Source organism: Eschrichtius robustus, chromosome 1, assembly GCF_028021215.1.
Source record: "Eschrichtius robustus isolate mEscRob2 chromosome 1, mEscRob2.pri, whole genome shotgun sequence".
Taxonomy (NCBI): domain Eukaryota; kingdom Metazoa; phylum Chordata; class Mammalia; order Artiodactyla; family Eschrichtiidae; genus Eschrichtius; species Eschrichtius robustus.
This window is the reverse complement of record NC_090824.1, coordinates 148,986,655-149,011,474: the sequence shown is the minus strand read 5'-3', so window position 1 is coordinate 149,011,474 and position 24,820 is coordinate 148,986,655. Positions and strand designations below refer to the sequence as shown.

The following is a 24,820-nucleotide window of genomic DNA, read 5'->3' as shown; positions in this document are numbered from 1 at the left end:
GCATCCTTCTTGCTGGAGGCCGGTAAGCCCAGGGCAACAGTGGGTGAGCCACTGCAGTGCCAGGAGGGCGTCACCTCCGGGGAGGGACAGCCCCCAACCCCCGGGTTTGGCCACACAGGGACTCGATGGAGGATGGCACAGGAAGGTCATTAAACAATTATGACCAGGTCAGTAGCATCCTAAAGTTTACTCTTGTTTATTCTTCAGTGACCTCTGGGTTGTTAGATATATGTTTACCTTTTGCTACTCTATTGATGGAGGTAAATGTAATTTTTTAAAAAGTATATATTCAAGTAAAACGTTAGTGTCTTTTCCAGGATGTACAGAGGATGCTACAGATTTCGAATCAAGAGAGAGCATTTGCCTTCTGTCATGCATGTATTCTTTGACAGGGATGAGAGAATTAAATGTATAATATATATACATAAGAGACCAACATTTAGAACTGATAGAATTAAAGTCACTTTCATATTACCTCTCCATTGTCCTAGATTCGTAGGAAAAAAGCAGTAGAGAGAGAATTTTATTCTGATTATTGGGTTGGGAGGGATGAGTTAACAAATATTGTTCTAGAAGAAAAGGTAAGAATGTCTCTTTAGGATATAAGGACAGAACAGACTCAGAATCAGCAGACAAAGGAGGACTCTCTTTAAGATGGGGAAGGCCACAGTGAACTATTAGTGTAAGTGACATGGCTTGTACAGCCAGACATCTCTCTATAACATTCATGGAATTCTGTTTTATTACTTTCCCAAAATAAAAGAGAAGAATAATTTCTGTTAGTTTTCCTGTAGTCAGAATAATTTGTTTTTCTAAAACTTGAATTACAGAAATAACATTTAGAGATTGAGTTATTAGCAACTAAAAACATTTCTCCTAGGAATGGCTGAATATGTGAAATATACAGTGTTACTGAAAGTATTTTTTTATAAATAGAATATTAAATTGAAAGTGATTATCAAGGACTAAATGATGTTCTGGTTTCATAGGTTTTTAAATATTTTTTAACCAAATACTTTTCACATAATGAACTTTAATTTACTGTCCATGTCCAGCATATTTAAATACCAGGCTGTGTAGATATTAACATTTATCACCCACCAGGAATATGTTCACTTATCACCTCACAGCTTACTGTAAATATTTCTTGTATTCTTGAGTAAGTCTACATGTGCTGAATCCATAATGCTACTCATTCACTACATTTATAGCTTCCCCTCACTCGTTCTTGCTTCTAATTACTTCTAATTGACACTTTCCTAAAAACAAACAAGCAACACTGACCAAACCTTAAAAATAAAAAAGAACTGTGCTAATGGTTTCCCTTTCTCCTAGTTTTTTGTTACCTTCTTTGTTACGCATATTAACTTTACATTAATTCAAGATATAGAACCATCACCCAAAGAATTAAGATGCCTGGCTGTAGTATATATATGTATATGGAATTTTCATTGCTATTTAGGAAAATAATTACACCTATTGTAATAAAGAACAAAAAGGATTTTTTAAAAAATTTGACACTGAATCATTCTAATGTTCTACTATTATTTTCCTACTAGTCCTAGTTACTTGTTTGCTACATTAATATTGTATTGAAATAGAGTAAGTTTGGGGGGTTATATTTTTAGTATGAATTTTAAATCTGTATGAGCAAAATATTTAGAACTGTGATGTTTTACTGTGTAAAAGAATATAATTACAGATAATGGTTGATTAATAGGCACAAATAACTAAATAATCTCAAATAGTATACATACATACAATTACCCCGATTTAAATTTAAATCAAAGGACACCAATTCTCAAATATAAAACTGTAGTATTTTTGTTAAAAAAAAATTACTGTTAAAGTAAATATTTACCTCTAAGAAACAGTGTTTCATGGTGGGGAGGAGGGGTTCTGCCTTACATGATGTATCTCTGTACTATTTAATTTTCTTCAATGAGAATGTATTCTTTTATTACTTATCTAACTTCTTTAAAGTTTTAAATAAAGCAGTCATATAATTCCATTACAGGGAATTTAGGAAATAAAGAAAAATCTTTTCTAATCCTATCACTAATTCCCCCCAGCCCATCATTAACACTTATCATTAGCATTTTGGTCTTTTTTTTAAAATTTAAATATATGTTAATCATTCTCTTTATGATTTCAGGAAATTAAATGAAGTTGGCAGAGTAAATTAAATGCATATGCATTACCTGATGTTTTCCCATAATGTCCTTCCAACAATTTGATTGGACCAGACCCCCCAGCTCTTGGGTCAGTGAGAGTGTACATGTGTTGTCCATGCAACTTAAGAAAATCAGATTCAAACTGAAAACACCACAGTATTAAATATATATATATATGTAAATAGAACTTAGCAGAGTCTTGTTTCTTACTATGTCATTTATTCCACATATGTTGCATTATTTATAAATCATGTTAAAGTAAAACCACCCTTGTAATTTCACATGCATCCTATGTCCTTGGTTCTACCTTCTCAGTGTTGCTTAACTTGGGCATAAAGGTGAACTTTTTTATTTATGTTCCTAATATGAACAGAAGAGGTTACTTTATACCTCCTCACGCACGTGCACCTGTCTTTTACAGAGATAAGGAGGATATTTGTTTAATTCTGAAAGATGAGCAGCGACATAATTAAGTGCCTCTTCTGATGGATGACGCGGCTGTGGATTCTGCCTTCTTCTTACCCTGCCAATGGCTTCTCCCTGCAGCTGACTCTCAAATGTCTTAGTCTCTGACTGTTAATAATTAATGGGGACTGTTAGTGTGTGATGGGATGTGAAGCTGCCTTATTCACATGTATAACCACTTACACACTAAGCCCTTTTTTGATACCCCTTTCCAAAAATGCATAGCCAAAAAAAAAAAAAAAAAAACCAGTAATCTCCATTCAGACACAGCAGTCTTGTATTGGTGTTTCAGGAAGGATGCAGATTGTGCGTGACACTCATGAAATCCACTTAACGTGGATTTTCAGAATGGTTGCCTTTGAAATAGTCATGGCTTAGAGTGAGCTGTAAAGACCCTGGATGGTATCAAGGGGCTTTACTGTAAGCAGCTTGTCTTTTCCTTTCTCCAGAGCAGGATTTTTCTGGGCTGGTGGTGGAGCTCGTTCAGTATGCCATATGGCAGGCCTTCCATTTAGGGTATGTTATTCTGATTCACTTCTCCCAATATTTTGTTATGAAAAATTCCAAATATACAGTGAAACTGAAAGAACTGAACCATGTACATCCATATACCCACCACCTAGATTTTACCATTAACATTTTCTAAAATTGCTCTCATTTCTGTCTGTTCTTCTATCCATCCATCAATCCATTATTTATAATGCATTTCAAAGTAAATTGGAAATATCTGTACTTTTCACCCTCAAGTGCTTCAGTATTCATATTATTGACTATAGTTCAATATTATTTATAATTTTTTAGGTAAAGTTTATATAAAGTAAAATGCACATATCTTCATTAGACTATTTGATAAGTTTTAACAAATACCAACACCTGTGTACTAAAAACATCATCAAGGTAAAGAACCATCACCCAAACAATTTCCTCATACCCCTCCGCTGGTAAACTTCATGACTGTCCCCACCCTCAGGAACCACTGTTCTGATTTTTTTCCCACCACTGATTAGAACAGAATATAAATGGGATCATTTTGTGCAGTCATTCTTTCACTCTGCATTGTGTTTTGAGATTCCCATCAGTCATTTCATGGATCAGTAATTTATTCCTTTTGATTGCTGAGTAGTTACTATGCCACAGTAGTTATTTATTCATTCTCCTGTTGATGGACACCTTTGCTATTTACAGTTTGGAAATACCATGAATAAAGTTGCCATGAACATTCTTGGATATATTTTTTACACATATTTTTCTTGGGTAAATACCTAAGAATAGAATAAGTGAGTCATAGGGTACGTATATACTTAGTTTCATAAGAAACCACCAGACTTGTTTCCAAAGTGGTTGTACCATTTTAGACACAACCAATAAGGTATGAATGTTCTCATTGCTCCATATCCTCACCAAGTATTGTCAGTATTTTTAAATTTTAGTGATTTTGGTGGGAGTGTAGTGGTGTTTAACTTGCATTTCCCTAATGACTAATGATACTGAGCTTTTAGAATATCTTCTGTTCAAATCTTTGCTCATTTTTAACTGGGTTGTTTGTCCTTTATTACTGAGTTATAGGAGTTCTTTCTATTTTCTGAATACCATTCCTTTTTTGGATATATATTTTACAAATATTTTCTTCCAGTATGTAACTTGCCTACTCGTTTTCAAATAGTAAATAGTTTTTAAATGGTAGATCAACCTTCTGATGAGCAGAAGTTTTAATTTTTGTTAAAGTCTAATTTAGGAATTTTTTTCTTTTCATGATTATTACTTTCTGTGTCCCATCTAAGGAAGCTTTGCCTATTCTCAAGTCATAAAAATATTCTCCTGTGATTTTTTTTCCTAGAAGCGCTACAATTTTAACCTTTATGTTTAAATCCATGATCCATCTCAAAGTAATTTTTGTGTGTGGTGAGAAGTAGGGGTCTGAGTCTCTTTTTATTCAATGGATGTGCAGTTGTTCCAGCACCATTTATTGAAAGGATTTTTGCATTTCTCATTGTGTTGGCACCCTTTATCAAAAATTAATTGGGTGTACAAGTATGGGTCTATTTCTCAACTTTCTATTCTGTTCCACGGATCTATTACCACACTGCCTTGATTATTATAGCTTTATAGTAAGACTTGAAATCAGGTAGTATATGTCCTCCAACTCTTCTTTTTCAAGATTGCTTGGGATATTATAAGTCCTTTGAATTTTCATACAAATTTGAGGATCAGATTGTCAATTTTTACCCCCCAAAAAGCCTATTGGAATTATGGTAGGGATTACATTGAATCTATAGATAAAATTGGGGAGAATTGACATCTTAACAATATTGATTCTTCTAATCCATGAACATGAGATTTCTTTCCATTTATATAGGTCTTGTTTAATTTCTCTCAGCAGTGTTTTATAGCTTTCAGGGTATAGATCTTGTCCATCTTTTTAAAAATTTATTTCTAAGCATGTAATTTTTATGCTATTGAAAATAAATTAAAAAAATATTTTTCCAAATGTTAGCTGCTATAATGTGATTTGCTTTTGTGATGTCAATGTTTGGAAGCCAACCTTCCTCAGCATTTACATTTTTACATTAAAAAAAACCTGTTTTTTTATCCCTTCAAAGAGGTAGCAAAGAGATGGAGTGGGTTTAGCCCCAACCTCAGAGCTGGTGAACCAAACTTCAGTCCCAGTTTACCTCTTACAAGCTGTGTGAACTTGGCCAAGAATGATAGAATTCTGTCCCCGTTTCTGCTGTCACTAAACACAATCAAAATTTAACTCCTCATTCATTGCAGTCTTTTCTGTAATATCTGTAGAGATAAAACTTTTAACTCTGGTTCACTAACACATTTGAAAATCTGGTAGAAGCCTTAAATTTTCTCCCCAGAGAAATGCATACACACACACACACAGATTTCTGTGTGCAACTTTAGGATGTGCAGGAAGTCTCTGAAGCCTTTTGGGATCCACAGACCTCCTAATTATGAAGCCTTCTAGAGTGGGAGCTCTAAGGGCTGACTGCTTTCACTTCTGCGTCTTCAGACCCAGCACAGTATGGAATGAGGGCTGCCATTCTAAGTCCCATGCCTTTGTGGAGTTTTCTAGGCAGAGAGGGTCTAGATTTCCACACTCACAGGATTTGACCTGCCTTTCTTCCTCCACTAGATACCATATCCCTCTGAGGGATATAGCAGTGGGACAGTTTGGTGGGCTACCAGCTCTCCCACCAAAGCCCTTGCTTCTCTGTTGCTGTTGGTAAGGTCAGCCTGGCAGTTCCCTGCCAGGCAGCTGCCCCGGGTGCCCTGGACCCGCTCGCTCCAGGCCATCGTCTAGCCGCAGAATCTTCCCCAAGCTGTGTTCAGCTTCCCTGTGCCTTCACAGATGGCCCCATGCAGGAAGGGCCTCCAGCAGGGTGCAGGTGCCAAAGTCTGCTGTACTTGGTGACATTGGCAGCATTTCAGGGCAACCCCTTTCTCTTGCTAAAGCCTCCAGATTTATGTCTTGGAGAGCACATCCCACTCTCCTCTCTGATGATTCCTACAAGCAGCGCTGGCAGTGGAGGTCATGCTATGTGTGTGCTTCTGTCCACCCAGGTGCCGGGGACATGGGCAGCAAACTATCCATGCCAGGTGGTGACACCACAGCACGGAGCCCCAGGACGGAAGGCATTGATGCCGCATACAAGCGAGGAGACGCCAGCAGAGCCCAGCACCTGCTCAGAGAAGCTTGTGATGAGAGCACGTCCCAGCTGGAAAAGGTAAGGTCAATGCCGGCCCCTCTGGCCAGAACTGGGGACCCAGGTTGGGCGAAGGTTACCACTAAAGTTGTTTTCTTGTTATCATTATAATCATAATGAGGATTTCTATTGTGTTCTGAATACCTTGTTTCTCATGTAAACTTATGGGTGCCAGTCCTTTCGAGTGGACTTCTCAGCCTGTCATCACCTAAGCACACTGCTCCTGCCTTCCCAGGGGACAGGGAGGGGGTCACAGAAATATAAAGGACAAAATGGCAATCTGAAGGTTTAACTTAATATATTCTTTTACACTTTTTTCCACTATAAAAATAGCACATGCTCAAAAAAGAAAATCTTTTAAATACATAAAAGTAAAGAAAAAAAGAACAAAAATGTAATCATATTCCTAATCCATCCAAACAATCCCACTTAGCATTTTTGGTATACTCTCTTCCAGCCTGCTGATCTGAACATTCATTTTGTCGTTGTTACTGTTTCTAATATAGATACAAGCCTATTTATGTATAGTTTTGCATACTGCTTTTTCTCACATAATATTATATGAACAATTTTCTGTATAAGTTCCTTATGAGCGTCACCTTCGATGGCTACATGACATTCCATCTAGTAGAGACAGTGTCACTTACCTGGCTATTCCTTTTGGTTAGATATTTGTATTGTTTCTAATTTTTTACTACTATAAATCATGCTGTATTGAATGTTTTTTGCCTAATCCTTTTCTTATTGTCAATATATTTTCTCAGCCTAGGTTAACAAGAATTGAGAATGTGGGTATGAGCAATTTTTAAATTTTAAAACACATGCCAAACTTTTCCAAAAAGCTTGTGGAGATCAACCCTCTTGCCCACCTACAGCTTGAGAAGACCATTGCCACATTCTGGTCCTTGTGGGAAATTCTTATTGGCTGTCAACCGTGGAAGCACTTTACTGATGTTTTGTGTGCAATACTTTGATTAGAACAGGTTTAATGTCTCCATATAATTAATAGTTGGAAATAACTCAATTACTAAACCTGTTCTCAAAATTGTAAGAGAATTTTTTGGGGGGAATTGGCAAGTACATGTGCTTGAGAATTATTGAGGGGAGGGCATTTTTGATTCCTCCCATTATGAATTCACAGCATATATGGCCAAAGGCCTCTCTTCTTATGGGGAGAACTGGGATGCACACATGAGCAGATCAGACTTGTTGGCCCCTTGGGTTGGCACTGGGTGGCCTCCCACAAGGAGGGCTGTTCAGCAGACAGCCTGGAGTCTGTGCCTCCCTCTGCCCGTGTTAGTAGTCTGCCCTGGTTGTGATATCATGCCCATGCATTCATGGGTTGGCCGACTCACAAATTCGTTAGCATGGCTGCCCTCTGTGAGCTGGGTTCCTTATACCCACTTCCCTCAATGCCTGCCATGAAGGAGATTAAGGGGAGTTGTAATGATCCCCATTTTATTATGAGGGAACTGGAGTACAGTGCTGTCAAGGCACTTGTCCAAAGACATATAGGTGGTAAGTGGCAGAGCCAGGATTCAACGTGGCATGTCCGTTTGGCACCAACGTCAGTGTCCTGTGCCTGACTCTTCAGTGGAGAACCAGCATGACACTGGACCGAGGAACCCACAGTCTAGCAGAGGAGCCAGAGACATGGGGGTGGGGACACACAAATACAATATGGCTTTTGGGGGACAATGGAATAGTCTAGCTCTTGCTGGTGGTGATTGTGTTTGAGTTATACCTAGTCAAAATTCATCAAAGTGCACTAAAAAGGGTGAATTTACTATGTATAAATTATATCTTAAGAAACCTGACTTTAAAGCAATACAGGAGAGCATGTGTTCAGGCTCAAATGACCTGTGTGGCAAGATGAATAAGTGTCCATTCAAGGTACTGCAGCCTGGGTGAGAGAACCGAAAAGGCTTTAGCTATGCAGAGATGGTGACAGAGGCCTCCCAGTGCAGGGGACACTGTGAGCAAGGAGATGGGGCATGTGCTGACCTTTGACTGAGAAAAAGACCATGCTTCCTGTGAGAAGAGGGCTCTCAGAGGCACAAACCTAAGGCACAGGACAGCAGCCCTGGCTTGCACATTCAAATAACATGAAGAATTTTGATACCTGCCTGAGATATCTTTCATGATGCTGTTCCAAAGAAATAGAATATGAGACATTTATAAGATCAAATTTTCTAGTAGTCACATTAAAAATGTAAACAGAAACAGGTAGAATTTTAATAATCTGTTTTATTTAACCAGCATATATTAAAGATCATCATTTCAACATGTAATCAGTATAAAAATTATTGACAAGATAGTTTACCCTTTTCATACTAGGTCTTTGAAATCCCATGTGATTTTACACTTTCAGTACATCTCACTTTGCATGAGCCACGTTTCAAGCCTCGTCAGCCACATGTGGCTGGTGCTGCCGTCCTGGGCAGCACAGCTCCAGTCTTGCCCATGGACTTCGTGAAGCATTTAGAGTCAATTTTCTTGGCAGTTCCCAGCAGCACTCGTCTTGCTGACATCCTGCCCCTGTTCTGTTTTGACCAGGGCCAGCTCCTGAGCATCTCTGCGGCCTATGGGGATCTGGAGACTGTCCGGTATCTTCTCACCGAGAGACTGGTGGAGCTGCCAACGGAGCCCACCGACGACAACCCAGCCGTGGTGGCAGCACAGTTTGGGCACACTGATGTTGTGCAGGAGTTACTCGAGTCTTTGCCAGGTAAATCCCAGAGCATGAGCTCTTCACCACCTCTCAGGGACCCTCTTTTCTTAGGAACCAGGCAGGCATTTGGGGGGGCTGCACTTCAAAATGTTTATGTCCTCACACTGTTTACCAGTCATGAGATCCAGAAATCTGGGAGTATCCTTTAAAGCAGTTTTAGGTTCACAGAAGAACTGATGAACAAGTACCGAGAATTCTCATATACCACCTCCCACATTTTCCCTATTATTTGCGTTTTGTGTGAGAGTGGTACAGTTGTTAAAATTGATGAACCAACCAATATTGACACATTATTACTAATTGAAGCCCATAGTTGACATTAGGGTTGTATATCTATGGCTTTTGACAAACGTGTAATGACATATTTCCACCATTATTGCATCATACAGAATTGTTTCACTGCCCTAATAATCATCTGTGTTCTACCTATTCATCCCTCTCTCTCCCAACCCCTGGCAGCCACTGATCCCTTTACTGTCTCCATAGTTTTGCCTTTTCCAGAATGACATATAGTTGGATTCATACAGTACGTAGCCTTTTCAGATTGACTACTTCCACTTAGCAATATGCATTCAAGTTTCCTCCATGTCTTTTCATGACTTGAGAGCTCATATATATATATTTTTATTACTGAATAACATTACATTGTCTGGATGTACCATGCTATGTTGCTTTTTTAAATAACAAGTTAATTTTTTCTCTGGTGGACTCAAGGTGTCCTGGTCTCCTTTGATTTCCCATGATGGCCTTGGATCTGTGACACTGATCCAGGCATCACTGCAGCTATAGGCTGAGGCATTGCCTTAGCAGTGGTCTTGGGAGTTAGGATTTTGTGAGGGAGTGGGGCCAGCTTCATGGGTATGTGACAGTGCAGTCACACAGGGCCCTGCACTTAGAAGGGCCCCACTCTTGGTTTAACACTCTGCAGTTGCCCTCTTGAAATTTTTTTTTAAAGATTTTTTTTTTTGATGTGGACCATTTTTAAAGTCTTTATTGAATTTGTTACAATATTGCTTCTGTTTTATGTTTTGGTTTTTTGGCCATGAGGCATGTGGGATCTTAGCTCCCCAACCAGGGATCAAACCCACACCCCCTGCATTGGAAGGCAAAGTCTTAACCACTGGACTGCCAGGGAAGTCCCAGCCCTCTTGAAATTTTTAATAATTTTTAAACAAGGGACCCCATTTTTTTTGTTTTTTCTGGCTGCGTTGGGTCTTCGTTGCTGCGCGCAGGCTTTCTCTAGTTGTGGCGAGCGGGGGCTATTCTTCATTGTGGTTCACGGGCTTTTCATTGCAGTGGCTTCTCTTGTTGCAGTGCATGGGCTCTAGGCCCGCAGGTTTCAGTAGTTGCAGCACGCGGGCTCAGTAGTTGCGGCACGCGGGCCCTAGAGCATGTGGGCTTCAGTAGTTGCAGTGCATGGGCTCTGTAGTTGCGGCATGTGGGCTCTAGGGCGTGTGGGCTCTAGGGCGTGTGGGCTTCAGTAGTTGTGGCGTGCGGGCTCAGTAGTTGTGGCTCGCAGGCTCAGTAGTTGTGGCACATGGGCTTAGTTGCTCCACGGCATGTGGGATCTTCCAGGACCAAGGATCGGACCCATGTCCCCTGCATTGGCAGGTGGATTCTTAACCACTGCACCACCAGGGAAGTCCAATGGATCCCATTTTTAAGTTTTGCATGGGACCCCACAATTATGCAGTACTACTGTTAGGGGGTGTCCAACTATGTGCTTTGAGGTAGATTTGTGCTCAGATTTGGTTCCAAGCTGGCATGCCTCTCCTGTGCCTGGAAGCAGAATGAGTTTATGAACAGAAATCAGGGCACTGTTAGGGCCCATAGATGCTGTTTGGGTCGAGCAAGGTATAGGAGGGCAGGAAGGAGCCCCCAAGGAGCCAAAGCTGATTCCCTTTCCTCGGGGATCTCCAAGAGTAGCTCTGTTCTAGTCCCAAAGAGTCTATGCCAGCTGACTCACTCATCTCGTTGGACAGCTTACATTTATTGAGCATTTTCCAAGTACTGGACACACTGCAGAACTTGATAGACACAGAGGCTTTTTGAAAAGGTGATCCCAGTCCTTTAGTAGGTCCTGGTCAAGCAGAGGAAATTGAGGCAGAAAGGTGTAACCATGCGAAGGTTGAAATATTTACACAGTGGTTTGCAAGCACACATCAGGGAATGGTCTTGTCTGGGTGCAGGCTGGAGTCTTCAGAGGGAGCTGACATCTGAGCCAGGCTTTGCAGGCTAAGTAGGAGTTTACTTGGCAGATTAGCAAGGGAAGAGCCTGGTTTGCCTGCTTTTGCAGAGCAGGGAGCTTGGGTGGACCTGAGCATGTTCTCAGCTGCTCCCAGGGGTGTCCTGTCTTTAACTCAACTTAGGACAGAGCTGCTGAGGACTGAAGGAGTCCAGAGCATTGTGCTGGGCCCTGTGGGGAGTGCAGAGGTGGGCAAAACAGTTTGTGTTCTCTGGGAATTCCCAGCCTGTAGGGAAGGCAGCCACTGTCGGGAGTAAGGTAAGACAAGAGGCAGCTAGAGAATGAAGGCAGGGTTCAAGAAGAGGAGGGAGGAGAGGTCCATGGGGTGTGGGTACATCGTTGTGTAATTATGAACATCATTTGAAGGACATCATTATGTAATTCCTGGTCTTGTAGCTGAGCAGGGCTGAAGAGAAGGAGGAGGTGGAAAGATGGGCTCTATGAGTGTTGCTGGATTTGGGCCTCATAGAATACATGCAGGGGTTTGTATGGTTAAGAGAGCACCCTTTGGTTTTAGATAAAGCAGAACTTAAGGCTTGACTTTGCCATTTACCAACTGTGGGACCCTCAGCAAGTTCCCAAGTCTCCCTGAGCTTCGGTTTCCTCATATTAAAATTATGACTGTGAAATACAGGGCCTGCCTCCTAAGACTGACACACTTACATCCTCAACAGAAGTTAGCAGCATGACGACTGCACTTCTCATAGCTAGATATCTGGTAGTAATGGAGAGGGATAATTTGTTTTCTGTTCATATACCTCCTCCTTTGAATTGTTCATTTTAGTTATCAGTTGAGGGCAAAGAAGGGACATTTATTTAGCACCTGCTGCAGCCCAGGCATGATGCCGGGTACCTTATGTGTTGGGTTTTAATTCTTGCCTTCTCTGCCTCACCCCTATTTCCTGGTCAGTTTCCTATCACAGAGGGAGGGTCACTCTCTCCAGGCTTCAGAGCACTTTGATTCCTGAGGACTTTCCGCCTCTGGAAGTGAGACAGTGTTATGATGCAATTGGGAGGTGTCCATGTGGAGGATGAGATCGTTTTTCCATGGCAGCTAGATCCAAAAGACATTGCACTACTTTGAACTTGAAGATATTGTAACATTTCAGCCCACGCTCTCTCTGTTCATTCAGTGTGTTGTGTTATTTTATCCTGGAATTAAGTAGGCAGTTCTTTCAGGGAGTAATTCTCTAAGTTTTAGGCTGATCTATTTTTTTCATCAAAGTATTTTTTTAACTTATGAAAGTAATATATGTATATTACAGATAATTTGGAAATGCAGAAAAGTGTTATTCCTCTAAGAACATAATGACATATCATAATGAGTTATGTCAGGCACTTGACAGAGGTTATGACAATTTATTGAGTCAGGCACTTGACATACACTATGTCATGTAATCCTCACATTAAACTTGGGAGGTGGGTTGTTATTATTCCCACTTTACTGATGGGTAAACTGAGTCACAAAGAGAATAAGAAATTTGCCCAAGATGACACAGCTGAAATATTTTTTTTTAAATCTTTATTTTTGAGGTCAGATAAATTCACTATGTTTTTTTAAAATATTTATTTATTTGGTGGCACCAGGTCTTAGTTGTGGCAAGCGGGCTCCTTAGGTGTAGCATGCAAACTCTTAGCTGCAGCACACATGTGGGATCTAGTTCCCTGACCAGAGATCGAACCCAGGCCCTCTGCATTGGGAGTGCAGAATCGTATCCACTGTGCCACCGGGGAAGCTGAAAAATTTTAATCCTCAACTGCCTATCTCCAAAACCCATATCCCTAGGTGTGATGCTGCTCTAGGGATGAGGTCAGGGCTGGGGATGAGGAAGATAGTAAGGGGATGCTCACAATCCCACTACCCAGAGATAATTCTGCAGCACTGAAGGTAGTTCTTTCTAGTCTTATTTCCATTGTTAAGATCACACTGTTTTGAATGCTGCTCTTCCTCAGTTGGTGTTATTCGATGAGCAGGTGGGTTATAATGATGTGGGGAAATGTCATATGCAATTCAGAGGGACTATTCCATAGACACTGTCAACTGGACGGAAGCGAATTTCAGCTGGAAATAGGGCCGTGATCGAAGGGGATTTCAGAGCAGGAACAACCAGTCCCTTTAGCCACCCTCTCCCTTTGTCCTGTCATCCCCGCCAGGTCCCTGCAGCCCCCAGCGATTACTGAACTGGATGCTGGCCTTGGCCTGCCAGCGGGGGCACCTGGCGGTGGTGAAGCTCTTGGTCCTGACGCACGGGGCCGACCCAGAGAGTTATGCAGTCAGGAAGAATGAGTTCCCTGTCATCGTGCGCCTGCCACTCTACGCGGCCATCAAGTCAGGTGGGTCCCCAGTCAGTCCGCCCATGAAAACCATCACCCTGTCGAGATGTGGGCCCATCCTTCACACTCAACTTCTGCTCTCCAATGGCCTTTGTGGAGGTTTTCGCAACTCCATTCTTTGCTTCTTCAAAAGGTCTGCCTCTTTCCTCCTTCCCCCTACTCACTCCTGCAAGGGGATTTCAGTGACAGGGACCAACCATGGCAAATGGGACCATCTTAGGAGGCACTTCAAAGGGCAAAGCCCCACAAAAGTTCTGTCACTAACAGGAACCTTCCGGCGTCAAGGGAGGTAATAGAGAAGTTCAACAGCACCAGTGCCCTTTTCATTTTTATTTCACATGTGAGTGTCTGCCCTTTTGGACAACTGTGACACACCCTGCATCCAAATGCCCTTAGCTCTCCACTTTCTGTCCTTTAGGGAATGAAGACATTGCCATATTCCTGCTTCGGCATGGGGCCTTTTTCTGTTCCTACATCTTACTGGACAGTCCTGACCCCAGCAAATATCTCCTCAGGAAGTATTTCGTCGAAGCAAGTGCCTTGCCCAGCAGTTGTCCGGGAAAAATAGTGAGTAGTCACTGTCTGTGGATGAATGGATAAAGAAGAGGTGGTGTATATATACAGTGGAATATTTTTCAGCCACGAGAAAGAAGTGCATCCTTCCATTTGCAACAACATGGATGGACTTTGAGGACATTATGCTGAGTGAAAGAAGTCAGACAGAGAAAGACAAATACTGTATGTTTTCACTTACATGTGGAATCTAAAACAGGCAAACCATAGAAACAGAGTAGATGGTTTGCCAGCGCCTGGGGGGTGGGGCAAATGGGGAGATGTTGGTCATATAGCCAAAGTGTTGGTCACTTCAGCTATAAGTTCCAGAGATCTAATGTGCAGCACTGTGATTACAGCTAATAGCACTGTATTATATACGTGAAAGTTTCCAAGAGAATAAAGCTTAAATGTTCTCACCACAAAAATGAAATAGTAATTAGGTGACATAGTACAGGTGTTAGCTAAGGCTACAAGCGGTAATCATTCTGCAGTATATAAATGTATCAAATCAACAGATCATACATCTTAGCTTATACAATGTCGTATGTCAATTATTGCTCAATAAAACTGGGAAAAAAACACATACAGGAATTAGTTCTAGTTAGTTTACCATTTTAATAACAAAAATAATATTGCGTTGTTTACATTATCTTCAACTTGACTTTTTAAATTTAGCACTCTATCACTGACTCCCCCTAGATCAGTCAATGTGGCTACATCTCATTCTTTTAAATACGTGCCTTAAGTCTAGAGTGAATGTAGCTTAGTTGACTCAGCCCTTTTCCTGTTGGTGGACATTTAGATTATTTCTGGTTTCACACTTTCACCAGCTTTACATGGGGGTATCTATCCCCATACTTTGGCCAGCACTAGATGTCCAGGAGCCTTTTAATTTTCATCACTCTGATGGGTAAAAATGGAATCTCCATGTTTTAATGTCCACATTTCTATTCTTAATAATATTGAACATCTTTTCATATCATCATCAATTATTTGCATTTCCCTTTATGTGAGTTGCCTGTTACAGTTTGTTGATTATTTTTCTCAAGGATTACTCACCTTTTCCTTCTCGTTTTGGAGAGTCTTTTTGTATGTTAGAGATTTTAAGCCTTTGTTTATCATACATGTTGCCAATGTTTTTCGCAATCCATTATTTGTCTTCTGTTATCTTTTGAGATAACAAAGATATAAGAATATATAATCGAATATGTTTGTTTTTTCCTTTATGGCATTTGGTTTATATAAGAAAGTCATTTCCCCCTCGATTTAATATAAATATTCTCCTAGAGTCTTTTATACTATTTTTACTTATTTATTTTTTATATTTTAAGCTTTAATTTTTCTTGTATTTATTTGTATATGTGGTTTGAGGGAGGGAATCTAGCATTCCTCTCTTCTAGGTGGATGATCAGTTATTCCAGCACAATTTTTAAAATAAACTTTGATTTTCCCTCTGAATTGAAATGTCACTAATGCCATTTCCCCCAATATATACCTGTATACATTTTGGGATTCTCTGCACTGGTCCACTGGCCTATTAATCTGTTTCTGTTCAAATGCTATACTGTTTTGATTATAGGCATTTCATTTAAACCTTACAACCTGTTAATGCAAGTTTTCTACTCCTTATTTGCTTTTTTCAAAAATATCTTGACTGTTATCAGGCATTCGTTTTTCCATTTTGTGCATTTCCCATGGTGACTCCCATGGCAATTTGTGCTGCGTTTATGTTCTTTGATGGGATTTTATAGTTTTCCTCATAAAGATTTCCTGAACCTATTTTGTTTATTTATTATTGTTTTCGCCACTGTTTGAATGGAATATATATAATTCTTACCCATTTCCAGCCTAATGTTGCTGGTACGAAGGAAAGCTCTTCTGTTTATTTATTTGTTTTACCCAGTCCCCTTACCAACTTGTCTTACTAATTCAGTTTTTAGAGGAGTTCCTTGAAACTTTTAGGTATATTATCAAGTCATCTGCAAATTTAAAGCAGGTTTAAAGCAAGACAGTCTTTTCTAATATTTACTTAACTTACTTTATTTCATGGCTTACTGATTATCAGCAGAAATGTCAAAAGTTGAATCATCTGAAAAGAGCAGATGTATCTCTCTTGTTCCTGTTTTTAAAGGTCTTGGCATCAGCAGTTTATGGTCATTTGCTGTAGATTTTTGGTAAATAGACTTGTTATATTTAGGTAGTTTCCATGTGTTCCTTTTTGCTTAGGATTTTTATTAGGAAAGGTTGCTGAATTTTGTTGGATCTCTTTTTAGCAGCTATGGATATATTCACATAGCTTTTCTACTTTAATTTGTTTATGTAATGAATGATGATGATAGATATTGACCCAATATTGAAATCTTGTAATAATGCTAATTGGTGTTTTTACAGCTGGATTTGACCTATTGATATTTTATTTACAGTTTTTGCATCTATATTTATAGGTGAATTGATCTATAATTTTCTATTTTTATTATCTTTATGAGATTTTGGTATAAGACTATGTTAGCTTTACAGAATGACTTAGGGAACTTCCCATTTTATTACAATCTGGAGAAGTTTCATAGGAATTATTTATTGTTAAAGATTGATTAGATAAAGCAGGTCTTTGTTTTGGGACTTCTTTTGAAGTCATTGATCAGTTCAGGTTGTCTGCTTTTGCTTATGTGCAGTTCAGGAGGTTATATTTTGGTAGAAAATCATCCATTTCCTTTAGATTTTTTAATTTGCCATCATAGTGTGTTACATTTACCTTTTTTGGTAATTCTTTTCTTCTGTATTTGTAGTTATACTCCCATTTATGCTGTTGATTTATGATGTTGAACAGTTATACTTTTTCTCTTTTGAATTTAATCAGACCAGCCAGGGATTTATATATTCTAGTGGTCCTACCAAGGACCTAGATTTTCTTTATTTTTTTATGATTTATTTTGTTTGTTCCTTCATTCATTTTGGCTTTTATCTGTACTGAAACCTTCTTGACATCTTCTCTGAGTGTTTGGTTGATGGTGTTGTGGTCAAGGTGAGGCTCTGGCAGGAGGCTTCCTGGCTCTAATCCGGGGTCCAGGCCTCACTACTCTAGGACCTCCATCTGGTTACTTACATCTCTGGGGCTTGGTTTCCTCATCTACTGATTTTTATCTAGTTCTTCATATAATTCTAGAAGTTTTTGCTTCATACACCTGGTTTATGGCTTTATGACCCATTTTAACGTATTTCATTATATCAAATATCTGCCTTAATCCTGTCGATGCTTCTATCCTTAAAATTGGGTTTGTCTGCTCTTCACATGGCCACACTGCTCTTTTTTCTTTGCATCAACCTTGTTTAAGTTTCCCCAGCCTTTATTTTCAGTTTTTATTTTGTCTTAGGTGTATTTTTTGTAAACAGTATTGAGTTTTTAATCCCATCCGAGACTGTGTCTTTTGAAAGAGGAACCCACCCAATTCACATTTGTGTGGGACCTGTCATATTGGTTTATTCCTCCCATCTTTTTGATTATACGTATTGCTATTTCCTTTTTACTTTTTTCTTATCATTGCTGGTTTCCTAGTTTCTAGAGAACACTGATATTCTATTTTCCATAACTTGTTAGCTCTCTGTGCCTTGGCTTGTCTCAGTTATAAACAGAGTTAATCATTGTATCTACCTTGGAGGCCAGGTGTGCACTTAGCACAGGGCCTGGCACATAATAAGAGCTCAGTAAACATTAAACATCAGCTTCATGTTGCAAAAGGAAATAAATAGTGATCATCTAACCCTTACATGTGTGTAGTGTTCAGTGTTTTTCCCAGCACTTTCTTTTCATATGTGATCCATACAACACTTTAGTAAGAATTGCAAGAAATATAATCTGTTTACCAGATGAAAGTATTGAGGTTTAGAGATATTCTGTTACTTGTCCAAGAACAGAAAATATTAAACAGTGATACTCAGACCAGAACCTGAGCCTTCTTAACTTGGGGATTTTCTCATTTCATGATTCCTGAACTGCACCTCCCAGGTCTTTCATGTAGATCAGTTGTTCTCACACTTTTCTGTAATTGGAATTCCTGGGGGCTTTTTAAAAATCCTGATGCACAGGCCATACCATACACTAAATAAATCTGAATCTCTGGGATGGGACCCAAATCAGTAGTTTTAAAAACTCCCCAGATGATTCTAATGTGTACCCAGTGACTTGCATTTTCTTGGCTTAAGGTTAAAAGCAGAAATGGTTGACATCTGTATCTGTGATCTTTTCTACAGGTAACTCCTGCTAATTTGCCAAGATAGGGATAGAGCATGGAAGTGATTATTGCATTCTGCAAAGGAGAAGACAAAGAAAAGACAATGTTGCTTTTCTTCTCCTTTGCCCTTTTGGGTAGAATCGGAAGAGAAAATGAAATTACAGTGCAGCCTGAGTCATAAAGACTCCTTGGGCTTCCCCAAAGCAGGTGGTTTTTTTTTTTTTATTCAAGTGAATTTCAAACTCAAGGGCCTTGCAGTGTGTGCAGCCAGTGTGTGCAGTGTGTGCAGCCAGTGTGTCTGGCTGCCATGATCTCTAACCTGTGACAACACTTTCCTTCTGTGCTGCCAGCAGAAGAGAGGGGGTTAGCGCGGAGGGGTCCAGTGTCAGGAACGATGACTCAGAAACCAGAGGTAAGTGCTTCGACCTTCCCAGGTGTGCAGTGGAGTTAAACTGGCATTTTTTGTTCAGAATATTAGACAAGGGCAGGCACTGAAAAGGTGCTTTGCTGCCATGTGTACACAGCCTGAAAACTCCCTTGCCTACTGGCATTCGTGGCAGTGACCTTGCTGAAGCAGTCATCTTGTTTTTTTCTGTATTTGTGTTCTGCCTCCCCCACTAGCTAGTTGATATTTTTTAATGTAATTGCTGCCTCTGTGGAAGCCACAGCCAGTCGAGGTTCACCACGCCTCTGTGTCAGGCACAGCCTAGTTCTCAGGCTGCCAGAACCTGCCTCTGCTGGCAAACGGGGAATGGCTGAGAAGCCCACGTTGATTTTCCACTGGCAGCGGGCGGGCTGCTCAGTTAGGTTTTGATGGTGTTTGGAAAGGAAAGTCTGAGAGCGCACACCACATGGTCTGGACACTTTTAAAAGAGCAAAAGCGAAGCCAAGTCAGACCTGGCCAAAGCCATTCCTGGCTCTGGCTCATGGGTGCCCTTCTGGAAAACCGCCAAACCTTTGCCTGAATGTTTAATGAGTCGGCCTGTGTTCCTGGTGACTGTCCTGTCAATGTTTGCTTTGTTGCCATGAGAAACAACACTTTCATGCTGGCACACCCGGGAAGGAGCAGGAAAACAGAAATGCCAGGAGAGGCCTAAGCGGGGCCTGAACTAACCACGGTGTTTGTCCCATTCAGCAGTTAGAGGGCTGGGCCAGAGGGCACGCTGGGCTGTTCTGAGTATAGGAGTAAGTGCACAAGAGCTGGAATTGATTCTGAAACTACACAGTTGGGGAATTATTAATTTTCTTTACAAGTCCCTAATGATTTCAAATCTGGCAGCAAACCTAGAGAGGATCACTTATTACTACTACTACTACTACTATTGTCATTTTTGGATCAGCTCTGGCTTATGATGTACCTTAAACATTCCTAGTGACTGGCCATTCAGATGCCTGTATCTGTGCCCAAGCACAAACATCCTAGCTGCACATTTTGGGAGCTGAAGCAGCCCTTCTCCATCAGAGTGATCTGGTGGGTCTGAGGTTTTGCATATATGGGATACTCAGAAAGGGCAGGCTGCAGCAAGTGTGGTTGCTCAGCCTTTGCTGGGGCCTTCATGAGCAGCTGACCAAGGGCTATTGACATTGTGAGCACTAAGCCTTCTGGGGAACATCCTTGCCCAAGGTTAGGCCTAGTGTTTGGTACAAGAGTCTTATTCAAGAATTTTACACTTTCCAGAGCATTTCTACATCTACACCTTGCACCTTCTCAGCTACTCTCGTCCTCCTCACAGCAGGTGGTACTGTCTCACAGAGCAGATGTAAGTCTCTGGGGCAGTAGGGCCCCAGCAGGTGAGAGGCAGCACTGGGAGCAGCCTGACTGCCTGTGGTTTGGCCTTTTCACCACTGGCTTGTGTGAAAGGAAGAGCCTTCACCTGCCTTCTGAGAGTTATGAGATCAAACTCAGAATTATCATGGGCCTCTTCCATCAGCTCCACTTTTCCTGTGCCCTGAAATTTAGCCAATTATCCTACTGTTTTCTCTAGTTTCCAAATACCAAATCTTTTCCCACTCTCATGCCCCATTCATATGCTTTCTCTATGGAATAGACTCGCCACTGTGACGTTGTCCACATGGTGAGTGCTTCCTAGAACTTGAGAACAGATAGCGAGGGTCACAGGGTAGAACAGCTGAGCAGGTGCACTGTGTAACCGTTCAGGTAGGTGTTCCTGGTGGCCTGTCCCACTAGATCATCAAACATAATACAAAGCAGCAGTTATGCAAACCACTTACATTTAGTTTACAATGAGAAAATGATTCATAGAGATGCAGAAATACTAAAACTATTATTTGAACTTATGTGACAAACTAGAAAACACAATAAGGAAAGAATAAGAAAACATTATCAAATGTCATTGGAACTATTGGATATCAGCATAGACAAGTACATTCATAATGATGTAAATAAATTCCAGACAGGTAAGAGTTAAGCACTGGAAATTCATCAGAATGTACTTTCAAAAAGCAAATTTATTCCAGTTATAGAAGAAAATGATTCCATTTCAAAATTTTAAAGATATATAAAGATGTATAAAGATGTATAGTCACAAATAAGATAAACAATATATATATATTAAAGTTATTTATAGTAAAATATAATTTTACTATAGTATACTAATATAGTAAAATATAATTTTTAAAGAAATTTTAAAAAGGAAAACATTAGCAGATACTTGAGAATAAAGAATTGACAGAAACTGAAATCCAGAAAACACCATTGACGCAATTATATGTCAGTTGATAATTGAGTTTAATTCAGTCAGTGTTTATATATCACCTACTAGTTGCTTGGGACTCAGCAGTGCCCAAGCCAGAGCCACGGCCCTTGCTGTCACATTGCTCACAAATGCCCTTGGGTAAGAAGTTAAGAGATACGAACAGTTAATTTACACATGAGAAAACACAGATAGTAAATCATGGCATGGAAACATATACAATCTTATTGGCAATTACAGAAATTCAAATTAAAATGACTTGAAAGTGCCATCACATACGTATTAAACTCGCAAAAATAAATATAAATGCTGAGTAAGGCACTTGGCAGCGTCAAAGAGAAAGGGACACCAAAGCCTTGCTGCTGGCACTATAAATTGGTTCCGTATGTGTGGAAAGTAATTGGCATCATGTGACAAAAGCTATAAAACTCTTTTCTCCCAGAGAACAGCTCTGAATTTGGTATTTCCTTTCTGAAAGATACCTCTAGGATGTAACTCAAAAGAAAAAAAACGTAATTGCCACAACTGTACTGCTCAAAGCACTGCTATCTATAAGAGAAACTAGGAGAACAAAACCCAAATGTCCAGCAGCAGGGGGAACTCTACTGGCCATGATTACCCGCAGGGTGGACACCACACAACAGGGACAAGCGTGCCTGTCTCCTCACGCTCAGCACAGCGCTGCTCCTGGACACCAGCACTACCTCCACACCTCAGCCGTACACCACGTCCTCAGGAAATCCTGCCCCAGCCCACAGGCCGGGTCACATCCCCCCTTCCATCTCTTAGAGCTTCCTGCCATTTTATTCAGAGCACTTAACAAAGTTTGGGGTTGTCTGTTCTGGTGACTTTCTTGTTTAATGTCAATTCCCCCATTTGACTGGAAGCTTCGTGAAAGCAGGGATTTGTCCAGCTTTGCTCACCCTATGTTTGCCCCTCAGTGTGGGGCCTGGAACAGGATGAGGAGTTGGTTGCTTGGATGGATAGATGGATGGATGGATGGAAAATGGGTGGGTGGGTGGACGGATGGATGGATGCATGGATGGATGCATGGATGAATAGGTGAATAGATGGATGGATAAAATTTTATATATGTAGTAAACTTCCATTTACATAGGACTTCATGACTAACAAAGTACTTTGCCAAATATTCTACTTTAATCTTCTATACAAGTCTGTGAGGTAGAAATTTTTGTCTTTATTTAAAAGTTGAAATAAATAAATAAATAAATAAATAAATAAATAAATAATTTTTAAAAGTTGAGGAAACAGGGTTCTCTCAACAGTAAGTTGAATAGCTTAGTAACTGCAGAGATAGTATTTTTATTTCTTGTTTTTTTCTCTCTCTTGCATATTGCTATTGGCAAAATTCTTGAGTTGGAAGGGAGATTTTTTTTGGTAAGTTTCCTATTTTTCAAAGGAATGACTGAAATACTACAGGGAAAAAAGCACAATGTTGATTTAAAACAAACCTTTTTTATCTATTTTTAAGAATTTTAGCAAAGAAAAAGTGATAAATTTTATTAACTATGTTTTGGCGTTCAGATGATTAAAAGAGGGCCACTTTTCTTTAACAAAATGTGCTGATGGTTTTCCATAAGTTACCACCAACAGTGCTATTTTCTTGGTATAGATCCTCCTTGGTTGCAGAACTGAAACCTTTGAGTTCACTTGTTGATTTCCATTAGGGAAGATTTTGTTACAGTTTTTGCGTCCATGTGTGTACATGCAGTTGGCTAGAATTTTAATGGCTCTTGCAAAGTAATTGGTTTTACTCATAAAATAAAGTGAGTCTTCTGTTAAGGAACCATGTATGTAACACAGAGGCTATTTGTTCTTTGAAGATTGGATTGAAAAAGAATTACATTGAATTAGGGGCCTTTGGAGAGTGATTCTTTAGTTTCCTTATTTGTTTGTCTCATATACATTATTTTGTTTTTTCTTTTATTGTGTCACTTTGAGAATTTTTTATTTTGGAATTAAATTTTGCATTTCAACATCATTATTTGGTTTGTTAGCTCTGGCTGAGGACATCTCCCACAACTTAAACATTGTTTTTCAGCAGTTGTTAGATTGTCATTTTCATTCTTAGATTATTAAGGTACTTTTATTTTTAGTCAATTGATTATCAATTTTATTATTTTCCAACAACTCTAGAATTGGTTTTATTTACCAACTTCCTTGTTTTTACTTCATTTTGGTTTTTCTATTTTTAGTCTAATTTTGTTTTCATTTCCCTGCTTTCTTTTAGCTTTCCATTCTAAGCAGGGCAGAGCTAGTTTATCATGCTTCACTTTTTCCTTTTCGAACTGTGATCAGAGTTGTTCGTTTTTTTTCCCCATTACTTGTGATGTTTTTGTTGTTCTAAAAATATATTCTACTGTTGTGAATTGGTTCTCTCTCCTACCCAAGCATTATTTGAAAGGGCATTTTTAATGGCCAAATAATTGGACACCTTTTAATTCTGCTTTCATCATTGGTCTCTACCTTTACTTTGCCTTTGTCCAGGCATAAGATATGTAGGAGGCTTGCCCTTTTCCCCCCTTTTTTTCCTTTTAATTTTGCTTCTTACACAGAATGTAATCAATTTATGTGCAAGTTCGTACTGATTTGAAAACAGAATTCGTTCTCCTGTCCCCTAGTATTTGGTCATCTCCCATTCTTATTGTAGTGTCCTCCATTCATTTTTTGCATATTTGACCTATCATATCCTGCTAATATTTTTCTTGAATTTTCATGGGTTTGTTTTTTACAAATTTGTCCTGGGTTGGAACACAAAGATTTACCATAGTTGTATTTTGGGGGTTGTGGTTAAGTGTCTTTATCATTATTGAGTCACCTTGGTTATCTCTCCTAATGCCTTTGAAATCGTGTCAGCTATTCCATGGCCATGTGAATGAACATGGTGCCTGGTAGGAAGGGACCAGACAGAACATTAGGCACCTGAATCGTGATCCTGGTTCTGTTACCTTCAAACAGGTCAACTCACTGAGGCTCTTTATGTGCAAATTGTGCTTACAGGGTTACTGTGAGGGTCATTTGAAAAAGTTCTGTGCATGCATTGCAAAGAGTCACCAGGAAGGTATTATCATGTGATCACAGCTCAACTTCCAGAAGGTTCCCCTACAGGGTTCAGGTTTGAGTGTGCCCTTGGAGGCAACAGACTGTTCCGTGTTGACTATTTAAAATGCCATTGTAGGTTTGCTTGTAAGTTATTTTTGTACTTACATTTCTCATTGATCTGGCTTCCTTGGTTATGTTTCCCTTTTTGTTTGTTTGTTTGAAATTATATTGGTAGCTAACCACTACTAATTCTGACATTTATAATATTTTTAGCAGGCAGGCTTTTGTCAGAACTGATTTCATTTTTTTCCTCTCACTAAGTCGTTTAATTTAATTTAAGTCATTTAAGTGAGTCATTTAATTTATCTTCCTTCTGAGTTTAGAAGGAAGGCTGTCCTCCCCTTTTCTCTTTTCCTCTCCCTTCTCTTACTCCCTTTAGTATTCTCAGGTCATTTTCGAAATTCTCCTTTTACACCATAGAGTCCTCCCAGGCTTTTCCCTAAGTTAATGGCTGGTTTTACTGTCCTTTTCCCACCTTTTTATTATGTTTCTAATCTGCTTATCTTAAGAGACATCCTTCTAGCTTTCAAGACTCTC

The 24,820-nt window shown here is 39.8% G+C and overlaps 1 protein-coding gene across 10 annotated transcripts in view; it reads left to right on the top strand.

Annotated features, from left to right (window-relative positions):
- Window positions 1–24,820, top strand: part of LRRK1 (leucine rich repeat kinase 1) — a 118,043-nt gene that overhangs the window by 35,139 nt on the left and 58,084 nt on the right. For 9 of the 10 annotated variants that reach the window (XR_011075513.1, XR_011075514.1, XM_068556672.1 and 6 more), the window contains 4 exons: window positions 6,210–6,373; window positions 8,909–9,080; window positions 13,483–13,662; window positions 14,081–14,229. Coding sequence is in view for 8 of the 10 variants with exons in the window: in XM_068556672.1 (XP_068412773.1) it covers window positions 6,210–6,373; window positions 8,909–9,080; window positions 13,483–13,662; window positions 14,081–14,229 (665 nt within the window). In the remaining 2 variants the exon portion in view is untranslated. Of the gene's footprint in view, window positions 1–2,187; window positions 2,263–6,209; window positions 6,374–8,908; window positions 9,081–13,482; window positions 13,663–14,080; window positions 14,230–24,820 lie in introns of those variants that run through there. The other variant, XM_068556716.1, reaches the window with a different exon arrangement.